This window comes from Phalangium opilio, unplaced genomic scaffold (genome assembly GCF_054372755.1).
Source record: "Phalangium opilio isolate 3A_F unplaced genomic scaffold, DU_Popi_V2 ptg000217l_1, whole genome shotgun sequence".
Taxonomy (NCBI): Eukaryota; Metazoa; Arthropoda; class Arachnida; order Opiliones; family Phalangiidae; genus Phalangium; species Phalangium opilio.
This window is the reverse complement of record NW_028324218.1, coordinates 2,323,834-2,347,986: the sequence shown is the minus strand read 5'-3', so window position 1 is coordinate 2,347,986 and position 24,153 is coordinate 2,323,834. Positions and strand designations below refer to the sequence as shown.

The 24,153-nt window shown below is 35.2% G+C and overlaps 1 protein-coding gene across 1 annotated transcript; it reads left to right on the top strand.

Moving 5' to 3' along the window:
• Nucleotides 1-18,184: 18,184 nt before the first annotated feature.
• LOC149615588 (speckle-type POZ protein-like) lies at nucleotides 18,185-19,138 on the top strand. The gene has a single exon (XM_089857179.1). It carries the CDS (start codon nucleotides 18,185-18,187, stop codon nucleotides 19,136-19,138), a length of 954 nt encoding a protein of 317 aa, XP_089713305.1.
• The last annotated feature ends 5,015 nt before the right edge of the window (nucleotides 19,139-24,153 follow it).

The following is a 24,153-nucleotide window of genomic DNA, read 5'->3' as shown; positions in this document are numbered from 1 at the left end:
CAAAGCGCAACCTATTTTCAATCGAGTTTTATATTCTTGAATTACTTTTGAAATTCGGGAATGATTTTGTACAATGAAAAAAAAAATTCATTCTTAGCCAGAATTTTCTTTTATTTATTTTTTTTCCCCCATGATCGGTAACAAGAGCAGTTGGCGACTCACTCACCAGGCTTCCCTCGTTTTACCTCCTCTCGAATCTATGACCTACCTCACTCACTCACTCACTCACTTCAAAATTACAAGCCTTTAAATTCAGTTTGTCATGACCAGAGATTAATTAAACAAACTTATGGAACATAACATATCTTATAAACTTATGGTAAAGGGGTTTACATCATGGTACGTGGCTCATAGACTAATACTTAACTTACGAAGTGTGTTAAGGGGCATAAGGAAAAACTTATATGACATAATATTAGTTTTGAAAAAGTTTCCATGAAAGTTTTCAACACGCCGTTAATTTACAAATAGGCAATTTTTCCCAGCCAGAGCAGACTCTACTATACTAAAGATGGCAACAGATAACCTTTAACCTTATCTATAATCCAGGACCCATTGTTCAAATCGAGTACGACCATTGAATTGATAACTTTGCTAAAATTTAAAGCAATCTTGCATCGTAGACAAAAGCGCTTATAGCAAACGATTGCAAAACGAAAAAAATATCATTAAATGAAATCAAAGATCTTCTTACGTATCTACAAAAGATGAGGCAGGAATTGATACAGCTACTAAGAATCATTGCGTATTGCCATCCATGTTATTTTCACTCAACGTATCTAGGGCAGATTTTGTGGGAGGAGCTATACGTATGACGAATTTTAAAATGGAGAACATGGGGGACACACAATGATTCCAATAAGCTGTATGCATTCCTGGATGGAAAAATTCAGAAAGGACTTTTCCAGTTAGCTGATCTGGAAAGATTATCCGCAATCGGTTGCGGCTATACGAAAGGCGTACAATGAAATTATCAAAAACTGACCGAAAGGCAGTCTGGGTATTATCAGAAAGTGTCGAATAAGATCAAAGAAGCCGATTTCCTCAAAAGAGAAGCATCCCACAATGGGAACGAAAGAAATATCGCTTAACTTCCAATGGTTTGGAAACCTGATTGTGTGCCCTAGTTAACTTATACGTTTGCGACTTCAAAAGTTGACGACGTTCGCTAAAGAAGTTCAAAAACCCATTCTTGGACTGAAAGATTAGAACTGTCTTCTTTATCTACAAAGTCAATTAAAAACTGTCTACAAAGTCGATTAAAAAACTGTCTACAAAATCAATTAAAAACTGTATACACAGTCGATTAAAGCTGTCTGCAAAATTATTTAAAAACCACCTACAAAATCAATTAAAAACCACCTACAAAATCAATTAAAAACCACCTACAAAATCTATTAAAATCTAACACACTCCGATTAGAGTCCAAAGACATTAGAAGTGACTTAAAAACGTACTTAGGTGCACACAAGACTGGTAACTTAATTATCTTCTTTACATCCACATAACTCCCTTTTTAACCCTTAAATATGAAGCAGACGACACTAAACCCCGCCCCCTTTTCGCAATGGTCAATTCTTCAACCTATCCACATTATTTCATTTCAACCAAGTCTTTATAATAAAGTCCCCTATAATAAATATATAAAGTAGGTTTTTATATAACCTTTATCCAAAAGAATAAACATGATTTTTCCTTCCAGCGAGACGAACACACTAGGGGATTAAAGTTCTATGGGAAGTTTTGTTCTCTGATCTTCCTGGTGCTGCATGGTGACCTCTATTATTTTAACCCCCTACGGATGACCCTTCCCTTCCCTCCCCCTGCCCCCGGAACAAACAAAGATATATATTTATATATATTGTTAGACAGGATCCGGGCATCATACAGTTGGCGGCGGGAAAAATAGGCGCCAAAAACTATGGGACCCCTATAAAGTGCGCGAGCTCTCAATTCTTATATTGCGAATCCATAATAAAACAAAAACATCATAAGTCTATATGATAACTCTTCATAAGTTTAACTAGCCGTAAGTAATTTGTGAGTATCAAAGAGTTATACAGGGTGTTTATGTCCATTACAAAATGAGCTCCTTGGGTAATTATAGTTTGCCTAAGTAGTAACATGATTTCAGTTGGATGCATCTATACTTCTATGACCACACCGATTTTGTTTGACCCCCCATAAGGGACATGTACTGAACAGCCCCTAACACAAGTTAAAGTTATGAACATTGATTGAAAACAGTGTTTTAGGGATGACCCCTTAAAGCATTCATTGTCTTTCATCGTTTCTTACGTTAAATTTAATATAATTAAAGGGGTTATCAGTAAAACATTTATAACTTATAAGGGTTTATCTTATTTATTTATTTATGATAATATAAAATGTATAGCCATATTTTTCTTACAACCCCTATGCATATAATAAATGACACGCTATATATTAATATTTATACGTATGTTTACGTTGGCGGGGTTCGTGAAAATTTATAGTATGTTAGCGTCTTGGAAAGACATAAATATATAAAGAAAACTGCGGTTCTTTTATTATATTTTGACGTGTTTTTGTATAAAGTTTAGTCTGTTATTATATTTTTTTTTCACTGTTAATAATAAAACTTTGAGGTAAAAACCGAGGGGCTAATCACTGTCAAATTCCCTATACACCGATTACGTAATACATGCAATAATTTTTGCACTGTTAAGGGCGGAGTTTTTAAAGATTACGCGTAATCACATTAGAACAGTCAAAGGTACATTCGTGTACATCGATTACACTAAGAGACCAGCCCCTCGGTAAAAATACAATATGGTGTTGACTACGTAACATTGCACTGGTGGGGAAAAAATAAAATACCACCGTGACGTCATTTGATTCATTTTGGAATAAGGCACTGGTATTTCCTTTTGGAATAAAATATTTTCGCAAGTTAAATAAATTGAGTAAATAGGTTATGGTGTTGTTTCGTAATAATGTATTTATGCATTTTAAAGAAAAAAGGGAGGTTTTCGACGCATTTCCACGATCGATTAATATCTTAATAACCCTTTGGCGTGTTCAACATTCATATACGGTACCGTTGCATAGAAAACTAGGCCTAGCATGATTATTTTGAACATTTAATAAAGGTCTACGTGGTGTTGCAATAGAAGGGGTAATTTAATTATAGTTTGACCAAGAAGTGATATCTAGTTTATTAGGGAGAAGGTATAAATTCATTCATCCACATTTCTAGCTCTTTATCTCCAGTCCAAACGTAGACGTGTCCGGAGTTAATCCCCGCCACTTCTAAATTACAATAACCAGCATCTCATTGGTTCTTGAAAACTCGTGCACGTCAGCGCGACGCGAATGAGGACGAAAATTACAGTCATATTTTCCGACTGAGGAGAGGAGGAGAAATAGCCCGGTCTCCTCCTTTTATGTCCCCATTTGTATTTTGAAAGGGGGGACTGCAGGACTATGGCGGGCCAATACTTAGGCATCTTCTCCCTAATAAACTAGATATCACTTCTTGGTTTGACTTAGTACATGATGCAGTGGGATTCATGGATGGTAAGTTCTATGGGAAATCAATCTGGAGTCCGAAAATGTTCTATACATCTATACTTCTATGTCCACCCATAAGATTTGGTTTGGCCCCATAAGGGATGCACGGACCACATGTATTTTAAATTGTCATGGCGAAATTAAGGAAAATTCGTTAGTAACCAATCCATACCCTAGGAAAAACCTTAAATTCAGTTAAACGCATTCGGCATGCATTCCTTGAACCTTAGGGAACAATTAAGGCACCAAATTGGTTGGCGCCTTTTCCACTCCTTGCAATTAAAACTACACTCACACACATACTCAGGGTTAAGTGTCACGTGACTCTACTCTTGTTACAAATATGTTAGGCAGGTAGAAACCATGACAACGGTAATAGCTCGTGCGTCAGCTCGTGCAAGTCGAAAAAGGCGCGGCATTTTTTTAAAGAACGTGGCAGGAATTTTTAATGCACGCTTTTTAGACTAGGCCGAGTACTCTTGTCAAATTTTAGTTCAGGGGGTGGGGTTAGGGTTTTTTTTTTTAATTTGTTTATGGAGTTTCAAACGATTAATTGGATACACGTTAATTAATGATATTATAGGATAGGCGTGTGTATGTTGGTGTAGTCGTTAATTAAACCTGGATCGTTTTTAATTAAATTAAATTAATTAATTATTTAATTTAGACAAATACTTTTTTTAAGTTTTATATTATATTATAAAAATAAAATTATTTATTAAAATGTCTAAATTTTAATATAAAAACCCACCATTATACCATGACAAAGGGAAGATAATGAAGTAGAAAAAGTTAATTATTTTATCAAGAAGTTCTTTAAATCTTTAAGAACTTAAATAATAAGGTAGGCCTTGGAAAACTTTCTTATTCTTGAATACCCAAGAGATGGGGAGAAAAGAGAGATAAGCTCTTTAAAAAGGATTAAAAATTGTAAAGAAGGGTCCCTTAAAAGCTCTTTCTCACCAAAATAGTATGTGTAATAATCCTTTTTCAAAGTCCGGGTAAAAGAAGATGAAAACTTTCTTTTCTTACACCTCAAAGAAATAATAAAAAATGGAATTTATGAAATACGGTTTTTGATGGACTAAGAATATTATTCATTTTTTTTAGGTGGGGGTCCATCTTTCAAAAATTTTTGACCGCATTATTAAGTCAAGTTCTATTCAATAACCTAAATGTATTTTAAGACCAAAACCTTTATGTTAAAATTATTTTAAAGGTATTTTTAGACAAAAATTTTATGTTTAAATTATTATAAAAGTATTCTTAGACAAAAAATTTTATTTTTAAATTATTTTAAATGTATTTTTAGACAAAAAAATTATAATTAAATTATTTTAAATGTATTTTTAGACCAAATATTTTATGTTTAAATTATTATAAACGTATTTTTAGACAAAAAATTTCCGTTTAAATTATTATTTACTTTTTAATATTATAATTAAATATAGTAAAATTTACCCTTGACCCTATCTGGACCCTAGTTCATTATAAGCACGCACGCATACCTTATGTCCCTAGTGCATTAATTTATAACTTGGCTTTCAGTTTTATATGATCCTGGAAGCTGGAATACTAGCTAAATTCCCCAATAGAAAAATCGGGTTAACGATTTTTAAAAGCATAGGCATACTTCGAATGGATGGAAGGAACACAAGCTCATTAAGGGTTTTCGGTTACGTCACAAGGGCAAGGGGAATAGGTCCCTGCTTAGGATTATACGGACCTGGTAGGGCCTTTTAGCTTAATGAACCTTCAAATTTAAATATACGACGAGAACAGGAGAGGCGAGGCGAGCGGGCCTGGATTAAAGGAAAATTCGAACCCGAATTGAATTTAAATTTTTAACTTTTAACCTTTGAACTTTCTTTATAAAAATAAATAAATAAATAAACAACCCCATTTAAAAAAAATAATTCAAAGGATAATTCAAGGATAATTTTTCCTTACACTATTCCTTTATAAAATCAGTAGAAATCGGTTTAACGTTAAGAGGGAGGTAAGTATTTTAAGAAAAAAACCCGGTTTTTTCTTGAAGAGGGTTTTTTGTCTATAGCCTTAGATCAGGTCAAATGAGCCTTACTTCTGTGGTTAGTTAGTTAGTATATTGGAGAATCTCCATTGGGTTTGAGGGGGAAAGTTTGAGGGGGAGGATTTGACTAATGATTACATCCGTATAAATCTACTTTGAAGTCCCTGAAGTCCTGCCCAGACAGTTGTTGACGTATTGCTACTGTATTTTTATAACTTAATTTTGGTACTAGTTTGTATATTTTTTTTATATAAATTAATTTTGGTATTAGTAATTTAATTTTTAAACTCATTTCTGAATTTCCTAATTAAGAATAAAAGTTAAAACTAAAATTAAAGAAAACTGACTTTAGATAGTCAGGAAAAACCTATAGAGCCGGAGAAGTCAGGGAATTTTTGAAACGAAAAATACGTCTCAAACATATGCGCAAAATAATAATTTATAATTTAAATCACACCTATTCTACTGAATTTGAGTGTATAACATTATTAGAATAAATGGCGTGAAAATTACACGTGCCACTAATTTTGGCGCGAGCGAAAAGGAGCTGGTAAATGGCGGGAAAATTACACGTGCAGCAGTTTTGGGCGCGCGAGAAAAGGAGCTAGCAAATGGCGGGAAAATTACACGTGCAGCAGTTTTGGGCCGGCGCGAGCGAAAAGGAGCCGGTATTTATAACACAACGTCATAATTATTAGCCCCTGTGTTTTCTCCATGCAGTCACCAAGTCTAGGCGCGAATTATTAATGAACCTCTATTGTTCGCGTTAAACGAGCCACCAGTTTTGATAATATATTCAATTTCACTCTAAGAAAATACCAAGAGCGTAAGCAGGGGGGGATACGCAACGTAGCTTCAACAACGGTACATTCTTAACTTGAAAAACATTCATATATTTTAAAGATGTTCTCCCAATTTTTCGCTAAAAGCCTTTTATACCTCAGAATTTAAATTTTAATAATAATAATATTGAACATTTCGTTCAGAATCAGTCGGAGTTTGCTTTATTTTCGTTAATAAAGGTTTGTAATTTTTCAACTGACTTTATTGCAAATTGAGGTATGGGTAGTTGCACTAAGTGCTATCCCGTTGTTGTTGTTTTAAAATTCACCGCTTTCAAACCCCCCCCCCCAATCTCAATTTGCGCCAACCAAAACCAAGCTTTGAAACGACTACGTTGGTCATTTTGGTTTTAGTTACAAAACAAAATTAAAAAATATTTGGGTAAGTTAAAATCAAAGGGATAATGAAGTAGTTTACAAATTTAGCCCTAGATACGTTAAGTGAAAATGCCTACACAATTATTCCTAGTAACTGTATGCATTCCAGTAGCTACATATTACAACATACAAAAAAATAATAATATTGTAATAAAAATAATACAGGGCAACCAAAAAATAAAAACACGCAAATCGATACACAACAATATTTCGATATTAAACTAATTTTAAATATGTAAATTAAGGCCTTATAACGTAACCCATTTTCGTAGCTGCAGAAGAAATTTTAAATTTAAATTTTTTACCATGCAGCTATATAGTCTTAAACTGCGTATATAAAAAAGAAAAATACATTCTGTTTCAAGTTACACTTGCACTAAGGCAGGCCCCAAGGTAAACCATAATATATATTTTAAATATAAGCCAGGTATAGCCTTGCAACAAATTTGCATTTAAATTTAATTACGTTGCACGGCGAATATTGTCAAAAATATTTATAAACTTAACTTAAAAGGGTTTATATTCTATATAGACTTTTATTTCCGAGTACCACCAAAATATGTCGCCTAAAGGTCATTCACCTTTCATTAAATAAATATATGCATATATATACCACGTATTTTAATTAAATTTTAATTTTAATATTATTAATTAAGAAAATTTCAATTTGCCCCCTGGAAGATGATGTTTATGCGAACACCGGAGTGCTGCGGGGAAGTAGTTTTACAGGCGTTCTATGGAAAACCCATGTTAACGTTTGCCCCTGTAGGTTATCTTCGCCCCTTGGAATATAAAGTTTCAGTAAACACCGGAGTATTGCGGTGAAATAGTTTTACAGGCGTTCTATGGAAAACCCACGTTAACGTTTTGCCCCTGTAGGTTATCTTTGCCCCTTTAAAAATTTAATGGTACTAAATATTGATTTTTAAGTGGTTTAAAAGTCACAATTATAAACAATAATTACTTTTTAAACATATTTATATGATGAGCTAATTATTTTGTTTGTAAATAACTTTAATAACCATTGTTTCTCATTGCTTTAAAAGTTATTCATTTACAGTAATGCAGATAAACTATGTTAATTCATTCACTCATAGTTTTATCAAATTTCCTGACATTTCCCAGTGAGTGTTTTATAACGACAGAGTTTGAAATCTCCCTGACATTTAAGAACCTTTTCCCAAATTCAATAACTCTTCCACGTCATTTATGTCATCTACGTTTTTTAAAAAAAAATCCCTGACAATTTAAAGTTATTTCAAAAACTCCACGTTAAATTTCCCTTTCGTTTTCTTGTATTTGTATTTGTTATTGTTTAGGGAAAAGTGTATATTTATAACTATAATTTACATCGTAAATCGAAAGTTAAGCAATAATAATAACAACAAACGTAGAGTGTAAGTATATACATCTTAGTGTGATTTTAGCAACTGCATGCTACGTTCGGGATATACAGAAGTAGAGTTGGATGCTCTTTTGGCAACGGGTTGTACCAGTCTCGACCCCCCCCCTTTCCCTCTCCCTAACTCCGCCGCTTTTCCCAGAATATTTGAATCTGGACCAATTTTTGTCGCCCGAGCTTAAAGGGAAGTTAAAATGCCTTATCTTGATCCCTAAAACAAACATTTCTACACATATTTTTTATTTTTGAAATTACGTGTCAATAACATTACTTATTGAGTCTCAATTTCGACTACAGAGTTAAAAGAAAATTGGTAAATTATATTTTCCACGATTTTCCTGACAATGTTTTTTTCAAAATCCCTGACTCAAAACCCCAAATCCCCTGATCTAGAAAACCAGCATGCATTATCAGAAATACTGGACAGTAATGAAATCAATGGAGAGGTCAACCATAGTTACCATATTTTCAAAATCACTGACGTCGTCCCTGACTAAAAAACCTAATTGCCTGATCTAGAAACAACGCATTATCAGAAACTCTGGACCCTGACTTAAAACCCCAATCCCCTGATCAAGATAATCAAGTATTATGAGAAACAATGAACCCTATAATCGATGAAGAGGTCAAAATCACCTTCTGTCTCCCTGATTCAAAACCCCAATTCCAATTCCCCTGATCTAGTAAAACACCCTGAATTACCAGAAACAGTGGACCTTAATCAATAAAGAGGTCAAAGGGCATATAGTTAAATATTTAAAAATATATCCAGACAAAAGCCTATAAGATTGTTTACGCCTGTGTTATACATCATAACTACAGCATGGGAAGTAAATAGAGATGCACCCTTCTTCAAATATAAACTTCTGCTAATAAAAAAAACGTACACTCATGTTATAAGTCATAACTACAGCATGGGAAGTAAATAGAGATGCACCCTTCTTCAAATATCAACTTCTGTTAATAAAACCTCAATAAAATGACCCAATTGGCGACATTAAAATCATTTTGAGCCTTACACCCTTCTTCAAATATCAACTTCTGTTAATAAAAACTTACACTCATGTTATAAGTCATAACTACAGCATGGGAAGTGAATAGAGATACACCCTTCTTCAATTATCAACTTCTGTTAATAAAACTTCAATAAAATGACCCAAGTGGTGACATTAAAATCAGTTTGAGCCTCTCTTTAATGTTGAAAACACGCTTTTGAGGGCTACGACTGGCTGCGTCTAATTTTAGGGTATAGCGGTGGCGTTGGTTGGATGGGGAGAGGAGTTTAGAAAGCATGGGGCAAAGCTAGCCATCGTGACGTCACCCCCGTATATTTTTTATCTTCCTTCCCCTAACAAAACTGTTCTTTTTCTTTTCAAGCCCCTTTCAAATCATATTTCTTTTTTTTATTATCTATGTATATATAACCTATATATACCTGGCTCTCTTCCGTCCCCTAACCGCCAGTGTGTGTGCCCGTGTGTCCATTAGTGTTTTTTTAATTAATTTATTTTGTTGGTTTTTGTTTTTGTTTTCTATCTGTTCATATTGTTCTTTTTTATGTGCTACTATGCTGTTTTTGTTTTTACCATGGAGGGGGGTTGTACCCAAGCCCTGGTGGCTTCACAACCCTATCCCTCGAGTTCCACTAAATAAATAAATAAAATAAATATATATATATTACTCTGTACCTACATGGTTATAAATCTTTAAACATTGCATGAATCAATAAATCTATACTAGTAATCGTTTAGTATAGTTGTAGTACTCATTTTTCATCCATTTTTGGGTCATGGAACTCACGTGGTCTTTTAACAATATAGTTGGTAAACAAAGCCGATTCTTTTTCTTATTATTCACAACCGATATTTATTATTATTTCACAACCGTTTTAATATTTAACATATATATTTCTTTCATATAAAACTATAATTTGAATAATAATTTTCAAATAGTGTTAACTTATTTTTATTATTATTTATTTTTGGCGCGGTTTTAACAATAAGGCGCGCAATAAAAGAGCTTTTTGGCGGGTAATTTTGTCGCGCGCGTTTTCAGATTCGGATAAGGAAGGCTCTCTCGCGCGCGAGACCTAACCCTTTCAGTAACGGCGTGCTTCTAAAAGAGCTCTCACGTCAGAGAGCTCGAGCTCACGAGCTAGGGAGCGAACGAGAGCACGAGCTATAGCTTGCTTTAAACCACTCAACAAGTTAGAATGTCACGTGAAAAAATGCCTAGGGTTTTCCCAACGACCGTTTTACTAGTTTTCTCGCCGCTAGTTTCGATAATGGCGCTGTATGTTATATGGGTTATCAGCGAAGCTAGGCGGACGAGTCGGAAAATAAGGGGGAATTTCTCATTCACAGTCAAAGTCTGAATATACTAGATATAAGTGTGCAGTGACTAAAGCCTGCATGGACTATAAAGAAATTAATTTGAATCCACTGTTTTCTTCGAGTTATGACTTGATGAGTGTTTTAAGGGGGCGCTTTGAATGGCCTTGATATACTACAATTCAAATCCCCACCTCCCCTTTGCTTGTGAGTTGTGATTCGTGAAGTGAATGTTGTTTATTTTATCGACAATGAAATCAGCCAGTTTATGGTTTATTCAATTCACGATTACGATTTACGCAGAAAGCTCAGTGTAGTGCGTGTGTCTCATTCCGTTACCATGACAACCGCGAAATCAAATTACTTTCGCGTTCCACCACTAAATATGTTAATTACCTAACTAGGGTAGGGTGAACAGCTGAGCGCTGTTATTTTTCAAACTAAACTAATTCACTTTGAATAAAAACGAAAAAGTGCACTTAAAAGTTATTTTAAGGTGCACACATAAAATTTTCACAAAATGACTGGATAACGAACGTGGTAAAAACCAAATAAAAATTATTTTAAAATCCTAATAAATAAATAACTAAAATATACAAACATTAAGGCTTAATAAAAAGGCTTTTTTAATTAATTAACTGACTAATTAATAAATCTAATTGGCGTTTAAATAACAAATAAAAATATTATTCCAACGCTAATAAATAAATAAATAAATAAATAAACATTATGGCCTAGTATAAAGTTGTTTTTAATTAAACTAACTAATTCAAATATCAAAATTTGCATAAATAAATAACCCAAAAAAAATACCACAAAAATTTATTTAAAATGAAAAACCCTACAACCCTTTACCCATTAAATTCTTAACCCAATCTCAGACTCACACGTTTTTTTAACTTAACTATCTCTAGTATAAATAACAGTACAATCTCACCTTGAAAAAAGAAAACCTACAGTTTAAACCAGCCAGCGTAAGTTCCCCAATCAATAACACCTTTACATTTTCAGGACAGGTAGACCTATCAAGGTTTTTGTCGGGAAATTAAATCCCTCCAAAGGTAAACAAACGCACACAAGAAGGGAGCGATAAAAACGGTTAACGGCATTTACGCTTACAATTTTCATTATAAGCCCTAACTGTAAATTCAATAGAACCTATACTCTGCATTCTAGTATAGGTCAGATTTGGAATTAGAAAATGTATAGTGAAATCTTGCAAAACCATTTCATTTGCAATGCTGCCAGAAATAAAGACAACAAAACTACAGCTCTAAATTGTCGTTGGTGGCGCGAACAGATTTAATGACCCCAATTTAACTTCCGGGACCTTCTCCTAAACCCTAAAATGTTTTATTTTGTCAAGTAAACACAACGAGGACCCCGTTAATATTCCTTATATTCTTTTCTTAGAAAACAAAGGCTTAACTTTAACGATGTCGACAAAAAACTTTTTCTTAGCCTCTATCTGCTGTAGTGAATTTTATCAGAAGGGGATAATGGAAGAAGTGTGACACTCTCTATCCTCTTAATATGCTTAAGTTATGTAACATCATGTTTCCCAGGCGAGGGAGCCCTTTTAGCTGCGAATTTCATCAGAAGGGGGTACTAGAAGAAGTGTGAAACTCTGTATCCTCTTAATATGCTTTAGTTATGTAATATGATTCTACCCAGGCGAGCCCTTTTTGAACATTTGCTTTCCCGTTCATCAAACTTAATTAAGATGGGCATCGCACCGTGCAAGGGTGAATTCTACAACAGTTTGGTGGTACTAAATCCTCAGCAATCAACCCACAAACCTCGTCTTGACATGGGGGACAAAAAATACATAAGCACTTACGCCTTGGCAAATAGTTAAGCGCTAATAGAGCATGATTCGGTTTAGTAACCTTGTGCACTCCAAATGTAAAATGATGTTGCATGGAAGAATCATGTTACAATTACTAATTTCCACTCTTTAATAATAATAATAAAAAGCTTTTATTAGGATATACCTTTAAGTCTAAACTTATTTACAAAGGTGTCCTATAGTTTAAATTATTTTACACTTTAAAATTTTTAAAATTAATTATCTTTAAATCATATTTTGTTTTATATATTGGTTAAGCCTGTTTTTAAAAACATTTATAGACTTTTCTGTTTTGATGTCCATCGGTAAATCATTCCACAGTTTGATTCCCATATGTTTGGCACTCTTGTTGCGCAGTCTCGTCGGAAATGCTTCTATATAAAAGTTATTTTTAGTGCCCCTTGTATTGTTTATACCTGTGTTCAGCGGGAACCATTGTTGGACAAATCCGGGGTAGTCATTAGTTTTGATTTTGTACATAAATGTTAATGTATCAAGTAGGTAATTTTGGTGCACGGTGCCTATATCTGCTACTAATTTGGCGTCAGTAAGAGACGCATATTTTTGAGTCTTTGCAACAAATTTTATGCATAGTTTATATACGCTTTCTAGCTTTGCCAGATTTGTTTTTGAACTGTTTTGATAAAATATACCGCCATATTGCAGCACTGATTTTATGCATGCTTGAAATATTATTCGTATGGTGTCAACTTCTAAGAAGTTTTGAATGGGTTTAATCATCCATATTCGAGTTTGCACTTTCTTAATGACATAGTTCACGTGTTCTGACCACGTCAGTAAGTCGTCAATCCAGAGGCCCAAGTACTTGTAGCTGGAGACCCGTTTTATTGTATTATTGTGCAAGGTTAGGACATTTGTTGCCATCTGTCTCATTTTTCGATCGGGTGAGAATAGCATAAATTTGGTTTTTTCCACGTTTAAGATTAAACCTTTAGATTTCAGTTTATCCTTTGTAGTGGTACACTTCTCTCCAAGAGAATAAGTATTATATACGTCTGATTTTACAGAAATATTATGGGGGCGTTTGTTTGGGGATGCACCATTAATAAAAATGTCTTCATTCCCATTTATGGATTACACGGTCTGTTTAAATCTTTATGTGTTTCATCTTTGTTCCTCAAAAGTTTGGCAACGAGAGCGTGTTAGCAAACATTTTGTTCCATCCATGTTTATATTTACGTCACATTATTTATTTCAAGTTCCATTATGACGTGACGCGCATCCTTCAAAAATAATTAATAACCTTCTCTAACGCTAAGCCTAACTCATCACCGAAACCATAACCTTTTCAAGGTCCATTTATCAATACAGTCATTGGTTACTTACGAACCCTTATATGAAAAGGCGGGGAAACGATTTTCCAGGCTGACACTTGACCTTAGCAACCTTTACCTAAGTCATTCCTACACATGCACGTGCGATAAAGAAGGCGCCTGCTGCTGGTAAATGATTGATCACGTGACAGCCTCGCTGCTATGGTATGTACTTAACTAAAAAAGGCGGGAAAACGATTCGCGCCTTTTATTTATATAAGTGTAGAGAGAGAAAAAAAATCCGGGCCATATTTCATAGCAACGCCTTGAGGATGGGGGCCCATTTCTAAAAGCAAGATGTTGTGGGTCCCACGCGGTCTTAAGGACTCGATAGTAATTAAAAGACTCGACTCGAGATTGTATTTGTATTAGAGCTTTTTTAAGGACTCGAGACTCGACTCGAACCCCAAAAAACTGGACTCGCACAGGCCTACAAATTTTGTAGGCTAAAAGAAGAACACTTCAGTCAGCCTGCCTGCTTGAAGTGGTACATATTATACTTTTTAACATAGAGCGAAAAAATAAAAAATTAACGTTTTTTTAAAGACGAAATTTAATGGGAATGTAGTGTTTATTTTACGTAATCTATATTATTCTTTTTTGAAACTGTAAAGTCACGATTAGGTAACGTCTAGTCTAATCTGTCAACGCTAGGTCTCATTGTCATTCGCGCTCCAGTTGAACGGTTGATAAAACCAGTACACGTTGTATAATTATTGATAGGCTTAAGGTTCGAAAATAATTCTTTGACGCTAAATTATGGCCACCGAAGCGACATCAACCCAAAGAATTTTCAGTATAAGAAAGCAAAGATTTCGTCAAAAAATATCAGACCTTCTTCTATGGACCATAAATGTTGCAGTGCATGCTCAAGTTGGAGATGAAGTACACCCGTGGATAATGGAGAGTTACTACAAAGATTACGGAAGTTACGGTGATGAGCGGTTCTTGGATTTGAGCGGGTGCTGTGCAAAGAAAATGAAGTACAAAAGATGCTATTGCAAGGTACAATTTTACAGTAAAGATGAAAAAATCACGATCCACAAGGGATACATGCAAGAGCCATGGTTCAATCAATTCGTATTTACTAACATCTACTACTTGGAGGATTATGAAAATTTATCGCGTCACTACGAAGAATTCGAAATCATTATCACCATTGCTTCGTGCGACGAGAAAAAGTTTATCGAAAGACCAAAGACTTTGTTGGACGAAGGAATTCTAACAGACACCGTCATCAAAACCGAGGATCAGGAATTTCCATGTCACAAGTTCGTATTGGCGTCGCACTCGGAATACTTCAAGAAAATGTTCCAAACCGATATGAAGGAAACTCGAACGAATTCCGTCGACTGGAGGGGCGTATTTGACGCCCAAGTGGTCAAGGATTTATTGCATTTCCTCTACACCGGTCAAACCCCCCCCCCCCCCCCAACATTGTGGAAAACCATTTCGAACTGTTAAAAGTCGCCCATCTCTGTCTTTTACCCGACTTGAAGATCTTGTGTGAGAAGAGCATAATATCAAATATTTCCATAGATAATATAGATTGTGTAGTTCAGTCAGTGATAACGTACGAATCTAAGCATTTGAGAAAAGAGTTCTTGGAATTCATGGCTGTCTATTGGGATGATATATTAGAAACAGATTTCTTTAAAAAATTGGAACGAAACGTTTGCGTAGAATTATTCAAAAGTGTTTTCGAACTGTTCAGGGAAGACATTCTGCTAGGGGTATATCGTTTTAATAAAGAATGTCCATCTTTGACATGCTCTTAAGAAAAAATGATAAAAAAAAATTATGTTTAATTTTTCTTTAAGAAGTTTTTATTAATCATTTGAAATGTTCTGTTCTTAAAGTTTTTACTGTATTCGGATTTTTGTTTTAATAAATTAAATATGAATTATGAATAAACTACGTGGTTTAGTATCAGGCGTCAAACATTCGTAAAAAGGTATCAGATATAGGCCTATAACAAGTACCAAGATCTCATTCAAGTTAAGAGAGAACGTTCGAGTCAGTCTAATCCGCTTCCATGAAGTCAGAGTTATGTTTTTTTTTTCTGGGAGGGGCCTACTTTAAGTCGGTTTAGCGCGCCACCTCCTAACCGGAAATTACTGAATAAAATGTTAAATGGACGCGGCCAGTAGCGACCCGAGAGTCGGCCTAGGCAAGAAGTCGAAATAAACTATTGACAACAATGTTAAGTAATAGTATAAGATTCAGATTAATAACATCGGATCGGCCTTATTAAAAATATATTTTTTATCAATCGGGGTAGGGACAGATAAAAACAATGTTGATTTTAGATTAAAATATGGCTATTTACTGGTTAGCAGTTTAAACACTACTGTCTCGTTTCACCTCAACGATATTCATAGTTTGCCAACGCGAGTATTAAAGTTAAATAAGACCTATAACCGCGGCGAACTTATTATTGTGGTCATGGCTCGTGTTTCTATTTTTAGTCAACTGAATTATTAGATACATGTTGAATTCAGTTATACTCTTTGGAATTGCTTCCGGCACTCTCTCTAAGGCGGAATAGGTATGTCTGTTTGCAGATACAACTATACAACTAAAGTCTAAGCTGATGGTGATACCTGGTGACTTATTTTTTGAACAATATAAATAATTTTTTTGCGAGTTTGAAACTTAATACCCTGATGAATCTAACAAAGTGAAACAAGTTGGAAAATATAGGAGAAAACCTTCGATTATAGGAATTTATAGGAAGGCATTGGAAAAATAGGAAAAAATAGGAAATATAGGAAGTCTAGTCACCCTGAAAGGGTGTCGAACTACAGTTAAAAGCAAGAACAACCGCAATTGCGAAAACCTTTGGTGGACAACCCACCCTAGGGAGGCTAGACGTTTCTCGCAACCCTAGCTGATCGCCGCGAATGTCTTAAACCAAACGATGACGATGGAGTTAGAAGCCAATGAGACAGATTGGTGTCTATGTGGAATAGACGGAAGACCAGTAGATGGTGGTGTTTAGAAGCCAGTATGTACAGACTGGTGTCCAAGTGGGATGGACAAAGACCAGAAGATGGTGGTGATTAGAAGCCAGTATGTACAGACTGGTGTCCAAGTGGAATGGACGAAGACCAGAAGATGGTGGTGATTAGAAGCCAGTATGTACAGACTGGTGTCCTAATAAACTGGATATCACTTCTTGGTATAATCAGTTATAGATAGATATTTGAGAAAGCGGTATATTTGCTTGTTGTTTATGGACAGTCACAATAGGCCATTATAGAAAGTTTTCACGGCTTGCGCACCTTGTTGATTTGTCCCGCCGCGCCTGCGCATTATAACAGCCATACGTCACCAAAATTCTCTCGGAAGTGACGTCACTAAACTCAACAACCAAGGCTTAGATCAAAATTCTTAAATAAATATACTTTACGTTAGATCTAATCATTATAAATTCATACGAGTATCAAATATCAACATTAGAATAGTTCGGCATAATATGAATAAGATTTGCTGGCACAAAGTAGAGAAAACAAACGAAGAACAAACGCGTTAAAAAAAGCCCACCATTTTATCAGTCTGCTTTATCTCTCCAAATCTTGCCTCCAGTTCGTTTTTTTTATAACACAAAACTGGCTGAACTGAACTGACTCAGTTTGAACTACAAGAGGGGACAAGTACCCATAATTCCTTTAGAACTTTCTGTAAAGGCCTATTCGTTACCAAATTTGACTAAACTGCAAGTTGATATCAGTAGGGATAGATTTAATTTTAGATGTAGGAATAGTTTCCGGTTAGTATTCACTTCAGTCCGACTCATAGCCCACTATAGAGCCCCTCCCTCCAACACGTACCGAAAATTTTAAATTATCTTATTGGCTCACTTAATCAACGTTTTGATGACGTTGCTAACGGGGACGGTGGCGAAAAATACGTAATTCCTTTTTACCTCTGTCGCTATGACCCGCCTCTTCTTTCATACCCCCCGTCCCGGGGAAGGGGGTCCGGGACTTTGACGCGACTCGAACCCCAAAAAACTGGACTCGCACAGGCCTACAAATTTTGTAGGCTAAAAGAAGAACACTTCAGTCAGCCTACCTGCTTGAAGTGGTACATATTTCTTATAGAGCGAAAAAATAAAAAATTTCCTAACAAAAACTCGAGTATTCAAACACATTCCAGTGCCAGTTTTTTTACCTCCGTTGTAACTACTTTCTATGGAATCACGTGAAAACGTAATTTAACATAGTTAACGTTTTTTTAAAGACGAAATTTAATGGGAAGTATAGTGTTTATTTTACGTAATCTAAGCCTATATTATTTTTTTTTGAAAATGTAAAACCACGATTAGGTAAGGTCGAGTCTAATCTGTCAGAGCTAGGTCTCATTGTCATTCGCGCTCCGGTTGAACGGTTGATAAAACCAGTACGCGTTGTATAATTATTGATAGGCTTAAGGTTCGAAAATAATTATTTGACGCTAAATTATGGCCACCGAAGCGACATCAACCCAAAGAATTTTCAGTATAAGAAAGCAAAGATTTCGGCAAAAAATATCAGGGCTTTTTGAATGGACCATAAATATTGAAGTGCATGATCAAGTTGGAGATGAAGTACACCCGTGGATAATGGAGAGTTACTACAGACCTTACGGTGATGAGCGGTTCTTGGATTTGAGAGGGCGCTGTGCAAAGAATATGAAGTACAAAAGATGCTATTGCAAGGTACAATTTTTCAGTAATGTCTATGATGAAAAATTCACGATCCACAAGGGATACATGCGAGGCCCATGGTTCAATGAATTCGTATTTCATAACATTTACTACTTAAAGGAGTATGATAATTTATCGTGTCGCTACCAAGAATTCGAAATCATTATCACCATTGTTTCGTGCGACGAGAAAAACTTTATCGAAAGACAAAAGACTTTGTTGGACCAAGGAATTCTAACGGACACAGTCATCAAAACCGAGGATCAGGAACTTCCATGTCACAAGTTCGTGTTGGCGTCGCACTCCGAATATTTCAAGAAAATGTTCCAAACAGATATGAAGGAAACTCGAACGAACTCCGTCGACTGGAGGGGCGTATTTGACGCCCAAGTGGTCAAGGATTTGTTGCATTTCCTCTACACCGGTCAAAACCCCCCCAACATTGTGGAAAACCATTTCCAACTGTTAAAAGTCGCCCACCTCTGCCTTTTACCCGATTTGAAGATCTTGTGTGAGAAGAGTATAATATCAAATATTTCAATGGATAATATAGAATGTGTACTTCAGTCGGTGCTAACGTACGAATCGAAGCATTTGAGAAAAGAATTATTGGAATTCATGGCTGCCCATTGGAATGATATATTACCAACAGATTTGTTTAAAAAATTGGAACGAAATGATCGCGCAGAATTATTCAGAAGTGTTTTCGAACTGTTAGTGCCTAAATGATTTTAATTAAAAATGTCCATTTTTCATATGCTCTTTTGAAAAAATTATAAAAAAAATTATGTTTCACTGTTAGTGGCTAAATGATTTTAATTAAAAATGTCCATTTTTTATATGTTCTTTTGAAAAAATTATAAAAAAAAAAATTATGTTTCATTTTTCTTTAAGTACCTAAACTTTATTAACCATTTGAAATGTTTTGTTTTAAAGCTTTTATTGTATTTCGATTTTTGTTTCAATAAATTAAATATGAATAAACTACGTGGTTTAGTATCAGACGTCAAACATTCGTAAAAAGGTATCAAATACAGGCCTATAACAAGTACCAAGATCTTATTCAAGTTAAGAATTAGTTCTGGATTAGTTTTAAAGATATACTTAAGTTACTATTAAAACGGCCGTTCTATTATAACGTTATGTTAGCTGAACTTTTCCTGTTTTGCAATAACGTACATGGCGAACATACAGGGTGTTTGTGAAAAGTCCATCAATAATGAAAGGGCGTATTTATTGGGCCATTTTGAGTCGAAAATGTTCTATGACATTTTGCCGTCCGAGCCACGGTTTTCGAGTTATGATTTGAATATTTTAGGGATGACCCCTTCATTAAATTAGCGCTGTCTTTCAATTTCTTAATTAAATTTAAGGGGTCATCCGTAAATTACTCCAATCATAACTTGAAAACAGTGGCCCGAACGGAAAAATGTCATAGAACATTTTCGACTCAAAATGGCCCAATAAATACGCCCTTTCATTATTGATGGACCTTTCACAAACACCCTGTATATGAAAACCAATCTAAATTCAGTCGAATCATTTTTGCACGAGTTATTGTTATAAAAATTAGCCAATTAATTAGTTTAAATTTAACAAGTAAATTACAAATAACCGGAGCGAGCTCCGCGAATTTGGAGCTCTGGTCAAATCTCGGACAAAACATTTTCTGGTCACCCTTATACTTTAAATTTCCCTCCAATATATTTTTCCCTGACTTTTTAGGTCCATATTAAATTTCCCCGACTTTTCCCTGACCTTTTAGGCCCATTTTCAATTTCCCTGACTTTTCCAGGTCGTGTACGAACCCTGTTTAAACATTAGCACGTGGTAAAATAGGCGGTAAAACGTTTAAAATGGCGGGAAATACATAAATGTCTCGCGCCAAAAAACCTTAAAAGAAATATCTCGTGCTTTGCTTAAAAAAAACTTTAAAATCAGGGTCAATGTTTATATACTAAATTATCCTTAACTGTTTTTATTTTATAATTAAAATTTTGGTTTCCTTTTTATATTTATATTTATGTCTCTGACACGCGTTTGTTTTTTGAAAGGCTATATTGAGAAATAAAAATTATGGTGGTGGTTGTCTTTTATTAACCTCAAGGACTTGGGCATAAATTTGGGAATCCCATTTCAAATTTCTTTTGACTTCTGGCAAACTTTTGGCTTTTTGGCAAAAGACGCGACGCGAGACAAAAGCATCGCGTTACGAGAATTCTAAACGATGGGGAGGGACGAAGTAACTATTACTGGAAATATCTCATTAAAGGGACAAAGAAATCGAAAGAGTTCTCAAAGACTTAGGACTGAAATTCATAAGATCTAAAACGGAAGATGCGGGGAAAAATGGCGGGAACGGTATATAAAATTCACGCGCCAAAAGCTTTCTTAAAGATGGCAGGAAATCACGCGCCAAAATGTTTATTAAAAATGGCGGGAAAGGTACATAAAATCACGCGCCAAATATTTTCTTAAATATGGCGGGAAAGGTATATAAAATTACGCGCAAAAACTTCTTTAAAAATGGGGGGAACGGTACATAAAAATCACGCGCAAAAAGCTTTCTTAAAAATGGCGGGAAAGGTACATAATATCACGCGCCAAAACCTTAAAAAAACCTTTCCACGTGATTGTAACCTTTCCATTTGTAGGACCCTGTTCACTAGACCTTTAAGATGAAAGGGGGGAATGGTAGATGGGTTTATTTTTAAACAAGAACATTCTATTTCTGAAACAAAAAAATCCTTGGTCAGTATAGAGGTATCAAAAACGTGCTACAGCGCCTGGGCCCTTTATAAATAAAGAAAAAAAATGTTTTAAAGAGAGAGGAGAATCATTACATTTGCCAAAAGAAAACGCTTGTTAATCTCGCTATACAGGTGTCAGGCGGCGGCGGTTCTAACGCACCCTTACTCGCCTATGCCAAATTAGTGAAAGTAACGTGGCCCTAGCTATAGGTCTACATCATTTTGGCATCGTGGCCAAAAACACACTCGGAACAAAACCCTTCTTTCATACTTCCTTTCCTTCAATGCCATAACATTTTTACAACTTAAAGCGTCCTTTTAACTCTAAGCTTAGCTTGAAACACGTGGTGTTTCTCTATGGTGGATTACCGTTAACCCTGCATGATACTTGGTGCAATTACTTTACAGAAGGTCTAGCTAACATAAGTGATATGTCGCTCCATAAGTATGATTTGCACTACCCATAGTATTCGTAATGCTACTGAGAGACTTACAGCAGCTCGAGATAACTAGTTCGAGAAGGAGAACGACGGAAGCGAGTCAATTGAAGTCCTAAGTACACTCGGTGCATTGTTAATTAATTTTGCAGCTATAGGACCTATTCCATCTAGGTCCTATTTAGTCCGCATTACTAAGCCCCCTTTGACAGCCGCGCCCCACTCACCAACCAGGGCCCTCCCTCGCTTAACCTCCTCGAATCTATGACCTCACTCACTCACTTCAAATTCATTACAAGCCTTTCAGTTTGTCATGACCAGAGATTAATTAAACAAACTTATGGAAGGAACATACATATCTTATGAACTTATGTTGATATTGGTGAACAATACTAGGTGCAATAGTTAAAATCAAAACGATAATAACTGTACAATTACTCTGCCATGTGTTTACCTAAAAAATTCGTGGTGCAATTACTCTATGAAACGTCTAGTCGACGATTTTAAGACATCAATTCTAAGTAACTTTTCCCATTTTTTCTACCAAAAACTACGATCGTGAATGAATAATTGCTTCAGAACTCCAGACACGAGTTAAATTTATTTTCTACGTTGTTTTCCCCAAATTCAAAACAAAGCTTTTTGGACCTAAACGAATTATGATTATGGAAAGACTTTGAAAATGATAAAAACTTCAATAAAACTCTTGAATTTTTTTTTATCAAACATCTCTGTCTAGACGTTCCGGCAATTTTAAAAATGTACACCGAGTTGTAAACTGCGTCATCTCCTAAGACCTAACTCGTGCACGGTTTGAAAACCCATTGTTCTTAATTGCCATTTAAATCAATTTCAAATATTAATATAATTAAATTAAATATAATCTAATTTACTCCCCCTCAATTAATTTGCAATATTTCCATATCACTGACTCCCCCACCTATTGGCTCTCTATGAATAAACCACGTGATAGAAAATATACCATTTCATCTTTGAAGAAATAACCGATAAGGAAACGTCCTTATGGACCAGTTTTACGTTATTGTTTGGCCATATTATCCGTTCAATAGTTCGAGTTATATTATTAAAGGTATGAACGAAACGGCTCAATATTATTATTAAAATAGTCTATCGGAAAAGCTAAGTTTTCGCCGACCAAAGTTTGGATTGGGGTTTTGAAATAAAAAATAATGGGGGCCAATTTTACATAAATCAAAAGATTCCGAGCGCGAGAATCCGCGGTCTCAAGTCTCCAAGAGGGAAGGAAATCCGGTTACAACCCTGTCATCTCGAATCCCCCATAAAATCCCCTTCCCCAACACCAAACCTCAAAACCCCCAATGGACGAAACAACACCAATTCAACGCTAAAACGTTGTAAAGTTCTCTTTTCAAAATTCTAAAATAATCAGGGAATAAATACAGCTACTAGGAATCAATGTGTAGCCTGCCAAATATCTCCCATGTTAATTTCTATGACCATAGCTCCTCACACAAAATCCGCCCTATAGTCTGTCAAACGAAAGAAGAGCCCTGAGAAATTTGTCCAAATTGGTGTCACCACCATCGACCCCATAGTACTTTATCAACTTGTTTTGTTTTGTCAATAGTCGTCTGTAATATAGTCTGCTCTAAACAGATAGGCTTAATCGCAATAGAACCAATAAATTTTGCTATATATATTTAATATGTTTATGTTTCATGATTTTTTACGATCATCGAGTAAAAAACAAAATTAACGACAAGACACCAGTTTTATCTTTGTTGAACTAGCATTGCAATATATTTTAATGACATAAGTTAAAGTACTTGTCCATAAGTAGTTCAGCATCAAAGCGTCTTCAGTCCACGTCTTCATCAGAGTCTTCGCTGTCTTCTTGCACATTAATTTTAAGAGGTTCAATTGTGGTTTCGTTGATGGAATCTTTTTCCCAATACTCATACATTATATTCACGACGTGAACTTTATGAAATAATAAAGCGTCACAAGTCCAGAACCCTGAAGTACGAAATTGACGAGGTTGCTAAAAGTAGAGGTCACACGGTAGTGAGGATTCCACCGCACAAGTGAAGAACGCCGTTGCGAAGCAGAATTCTGGTTTCAAACTCTCGACGGTCAAAGATGCAACATTGAGGGCCATTGAACGTGTGACACCAGAGAATTGGCGTAAGGCCATAGAGCACGTCGAGAATATAATGCATGAGTATTGGGAAAAAGATCCCATCATCGAAACCACAATTGAACCTCTTAAAATTAATATGCAAGAAGACAGCGAAGACTCTGATGAAAACGTGGACTGAAGACGCTTTGATGCTGAACTACTTATGGACAAGTACTTTAACTTATGTCATTAAAATATATTGCAATGCTAGTTCAACAAAGATAAAACTGGTGTCTTGTCGTTAATTTTGTTTTTTACTCGATGATCGTAAAAAATCATGAAACATAAACATATTAAATATATATAGCAAAATTTATTGGTTCTATTGCGATTAAGCCTATCTGTTTATAGCAGACTATATTACAGACGACTATTGACAAAACAAAACAAGTTGAT

Excerpts from the sequence above, each read along its gene's own strand:
- LOC149615588 (XM_089857179.1), top strand. The coding sequence starts at position 18,185 with ATGGCCACCGAAGCGACATCAACCCAAAGAATTTTCAGTATAAGAAAG.